This window comes from Odontomachus brunneus, unplaced genomic scaffold, assembly GCF_010583005.1.
Source record: "Odontomachus brunneus isolate Ranch 3 - 2012 unplaced genomic scaffold, Obru_v1 Obru_scaffold_126, whole genome shotgun sequence".
NCBI lineage: Eukaryota > Metazoa > Arthropoda > Insecta > Hymenoptera > Formicidae > Odontomachus > Odontomachus brunneus.
Genome location: NW_022639576.1, coordinates 714,907 through 719,476, shown reverse-complemented (window position 1 = coordinate 719,476; position 4,570 = coordinate 714,907). Strand labels below are relative to the sequence as shown.

At 52.7% G+C, this 4,570-nt stretch overlaps 1 protein-coding gene across 1 annotated transcript in view; it reads right to left on the bottom strand.

Annotated features, from left to right (window-relative positions):
• Positions 1 to 6: 6 nt before the first annotated feature.
• LOC116849869 (calsyntenin-1) overlaps positions 7 to 4,570 on the bottom strand; it is a 12,835-nt gene continuing 8,271 nt past the window's right edge. Inside the window, exons 3-4 of the mRNA XM_032827484.1 lie at positions 3,175 to 3,986; positions 7 to 2,574 (exon numbers count right to left, since the gene is read on the bottom strand). Of these exons, the coding sequence (XP_032683375.1) occupies positions 896 to 2,574; positions 3,175 to 3,986 (2,491 nt within the window). The 3' untranslated portion in view covers positions 7 to 895. The remainder of the gene's footprint in view (positions 2,575 to 3,174; positions 3,987 to 4,570) is intronic.

Genomic DNA, 4,570 nt, shown 5'->3' with positions numbered 1-4,570 from the left:
TATATATATATATATATATATATATATATATATGTGTGTGTGTGTATATATACACACACATATATACATATATGTATATGTATACACATTTATTTATGTAAACATTGGGTGTTCCATCTGTATATCTCATCATGCATGCCATGTACACCAGAATGTACTTGATAGGGATGTACTACTACCAAGAACTGCTCGTGCTTAATTGCGTGCACATACTCGTGTGTTTCAGCCTCTCATAATTCTTATTTACATAATGTAATCTGAGGAAAGCGAAAATGCCGCTACTTGGAATCACATGGAATCTAGTGCCGAACGTAGCGCGCGCGCTCTCTCTCTCTCTCTCTCTCTCTCTCTCTCTCTCTCTCTCTCTCTCTCTCTCTCTCTCTCTCCCCCTTACGTGGTAAACAGGGAGAATAGTCGTTGAGAGAATCGAAAAGGCGATCGAACGAGCAGTGTTCGGAGCAGCTTAAAACGTGAAATCTTATTACTCTACCGTCACACCCAAAAGTGAACAAGAGTTCAAAGTTCGAGAGCGTGGTTTTTCTAATTTCCTAATCTCTCGATGACGTCGAGCGCGAGAAATTTGTTTCGCGCGGCGAATCGCGAAACCGACCCGTAGACAGGTGATGTATCCGTGGAATTGTTACGGACACTCGTGCGATGAGAAGGAATCTTTCCGTTTGCAGGATCGCGTTCGCTGACAAGAAAGATATCGCCGAGAATAGCTCGTACGGATACGTACCATACAAATTTTGCAAAAAAAGCGGCACGCCAGCCAGTACTCTTCTCAACGTCGAAGGAGAGAAACTTGACAAAAGAGAAAGAGAGAAAGAGAGAGAGAAAGAGAAGGCAAGGGAAGGAGGAGAGGGAAGGGATAAATGCAACGGAGATAAGCAATTTAAACGTCGCGATGATCCCACTCCAAATCGTGCGGCGAGTTGTGGCGACGGTGCCGACCATTGCTGAGCTCGCAATCGTTCTCGCAGTCGGAGCTGTCGAGGTCGTCGTCTCTGAACGAGCCGTCCTCGGAGTCGGAACTGCCAGAGTCGTCGACGTCCTCGTCTCTCTGACTCTGGTGATGCTGGTCCTGCTCAGCCGTCAGCCTGTCCATCGGGTTCACGGTAATGGCGAGGGCCGAATCGTCCCACGCCATCTCTGTTTCAGCTGCGAGCTCGTCACCGGCGGATCGTCGTCGTTTGGCCGCTCCGCGAACCCGCGCGGCACCTACAACACCCATCAGCAACAGGAAGCCCATGCAGGCAGCTGCGACGATGGTGACGGCGTGACTGCCACCGCCACCGCCGAGGCCACCACCGCTACCGATGGTCTTGCCGCCCTCGCGAAGCGCAGTGGTAGCGTACTCGTCTGTCAGATCGGCGTGATGCGGCGAAAGCTGCGCGTGACCCGGTGCCGGCTCGACGATTCTCGCGATAGGTGGTTCTCCAGGCGTTGTATGCGGCGAAACAGTCGTCTTTTCCTTGGGATGAATCACGGCCAGCGTCTGCACGTACTCGTTGCTGGCGAAACGGCCGCTTAACTCGGAGCAAGTCAGCTTGAAGACGCGGTCGAGATAGTAAGCCGGCTTGCGATTCGTGTACATGATAAGACGGATAAGTTGCTGGTAGTTGTAGGGCGAATCCGCGCCCGAAAGAACGACGCCGTCGCGGTCCACACGGGCGGAAATGTCGTGGAACGCGAGCAGGGCGTCACCGGGTAATCCCAAGCTCTCGTGATCGGGGTTGAGACTCGGATAAACGCTAACCGCGCAGGCGTCCAGTCGCGCGGCGGAGCCAGCGGTGACGCGTGCGTCGGGGAACACGCGGACACCCAGTCGAAAGTCCGCGTATTCCCTGGCGACGTAACCGGTGCCGTTGACGGTGATACCCGGCCGTGGGGGCGGCAACACGGTGACGTAGGACTGTACGGTCGGCACCGGCAGAGGTGTATTTTCGCTACCTTCGCAGACGATCGTGGTGTCGAGGCGGAAGTTACGACGACCAGGCGTCGGGAATCGCCGCGAATTCGAATAGCCGATGCGACGTAGCAGAGTCTCGACATTGGTGCGGTTATCACCGTCGATGCGCACTTCGGTCAGGTCAGAGTTGGTCAGCAACTGAGTGCCAGGTTGCAGCAGGTCCATGGGCGGCACGTGAATGCCCTCTTGGCAACGTCGCAAGCAGGACAGCACCTCCGGCTTCTCGTTACGGCCGACTAGAACGGAGAGCCCGGCGAGATAGCCGCGAAAGTGGTGTTTCGTCTTGTTTTCGGAGCCCTGCCAACAGGCGCCCACCACCAAAGTGGTGTTAACACCCTTAGCCGGATGTAAAGGCCAATCGTCGATAACTTCGGGATTCTTCTCGTCAGCGCGCCACTCCTCGCCATCGACGTACAGGCTGACACGCGGGAAGTCAACTTGAACCGCATAGTGATGCCATTTGTCGTCGCACACCTGGCCGAGCTTCCAACGCCACTCGGCTGCACGGAAAATATTGGGGTCGCCTTCGGAGAAGTCGCGTCGCAAGAGTAGAATCAATCTGCAGTTCCTTATGAACAGAGCGTAATGGTGCCTATTCATCTCTGTAATTGAAACAGAGTAGCGTTAGTTGCATCTTGTTCGCGACACGTCGCCATCTAATAAAACGTAATAGCGACACGATTGTCAAGGGACTGGCGTGTATCCTAAGAGGATTACAAAACGCCCATGGAAACCGGTCAGTGTTTAGAGAGAAAGATTTCAGACCCCGGGATAGGTGGGATTCATTTCAGTTGAACTCTTTCTCTCTCTCTGTGCGCGAGAGCGAGCGCGCTATATAAGCACGAACGCGACCTGATTTCTTGCCAAAATTCATTCCGTGGAAGGATTAAGCCGCTTTGTTCGAAACTTGACGATAATACCCCGGCACGTTTCCGAGTGAACGTGTATATTTTAACGCTTGAGCGCGCGCACGCTCGCACACATTACACCCTCGACGACGTAATATATTCCGCCAGCGACGGTTACATCGTCCGATGCTTGAGACGGTGTTCGATCGGTCGAGACGACCGATTATCAAGCACTTATCGCGACGATTTAAGGTAATTCTAGGTTTCGCTACAGAGTCAATCGCGACGTCCTGATAAATGTGGCGGCGTTTTCAAAAAATCAAAGATCGAACATTGCATTTTTGAGAAACTTACTGTGATCATCGGCAGCGCAGAGTATATGCTCCTTGACATGCGGGTCCTGTCGCGGACGCGGCCGGTGCTTGACCCAGACGCCGATGGTGAACTTCTGCGCCAGACTATGTTCCAGCACGTCGTTCGGGACGATCGCGGCTGAGTCGACTCCGTCAAACTCGAAGATCTCGTCGGCCTCTCTACCTTCGTCCCTGGACAGGGACGCCGTCCAGGATGTCGTGGGTCCGGGTGTGGGTAACAGATCCACGCTGTCCCGCGACGCACCGCACAATTTGCGCTGACTACGAACGCCGTACGTGTCGCGGTCGCAACCTTTGCCAATGTGGTCTGTACCGAGAGTCAAAGTGGCGCGTACGTTGCGCAGGATACAGGGCGCGTCGCAGAGATCGAGTCGTGCCGAGGGTAGCAGGGGCTGCGAGCCAACGCCGGCGGCGTAGTCGACTCTCTCGGGGATACCGCGCCATCCGGGAGCGCACACACGGTTCACCTTGACCGTCACCATCGCCGGCGCCGATTGCTTCATGCCGCAATCATACGCGACTACGCTGAGGATATAATTGTGCGATCGCTCATAGTCCAGGGGTTCGGTGTTGCGGATGGCGCCCTCGTTGTCGATGATGAACGGCTGATCGCCGGTAAGGATCTCGTACTTGCAAACATCGCCAAATTTCGGTGTGCAATCCCGGTCGGAGGCTTCGACGCGGACAACCTCCTCGTAGAGACGTCCCTCGTCCACCGTGCTGACGTACGCTGGCTGGAGGAATTGCGGCGCGTATTCGTTGACATCAACCACGGTGATGTGAACCGTCGCACTGGAATGAAATTAAAGTAGGTATGTACGTGTGTGTGTGTGTTGCATGTGTCCAAGGTCTCTGCGCTACCGAGTACACTACTCGATAGCGATGCGTCGGAGGAGCGTGCGGATATGCGCGCCGCCCTAACCGATATCGCCGAGTCCTTCGAATTCCTACGTACCTCCGCTTCTAAGCTATTCATCTGATATGAGCCCCGATAGTGACTTCGGACTACAACTGAGACTTCGTAGGTCAAGTGTGACACTATGCGCCTAAAGAATTTTATCTCGCTACTTTCTTCGGCTGAAGGAATCGTTTTTTCGTCAATTTTACCACAAATTCAAGTCGCGTTTGCTGTAAACCGAATCGTTAATAAAAAAAAATAAACATTTACGAAAATGTTGACAGGAAACTTTACTTTAAGGTTTCACGTTTTCAGTGGATCCCCGGAAGGCATCTAACATTTTACATGTGTGCATAATATGTGTGTGACTTTTCTAAGTCACTTTTACATGACGCACGAGAATAAACAATTAACTGCCACAGACTCTTTGTGATCAGTTTAAATTTTCACCGAATCGTTAATAAAAAAAAAAAAAAAA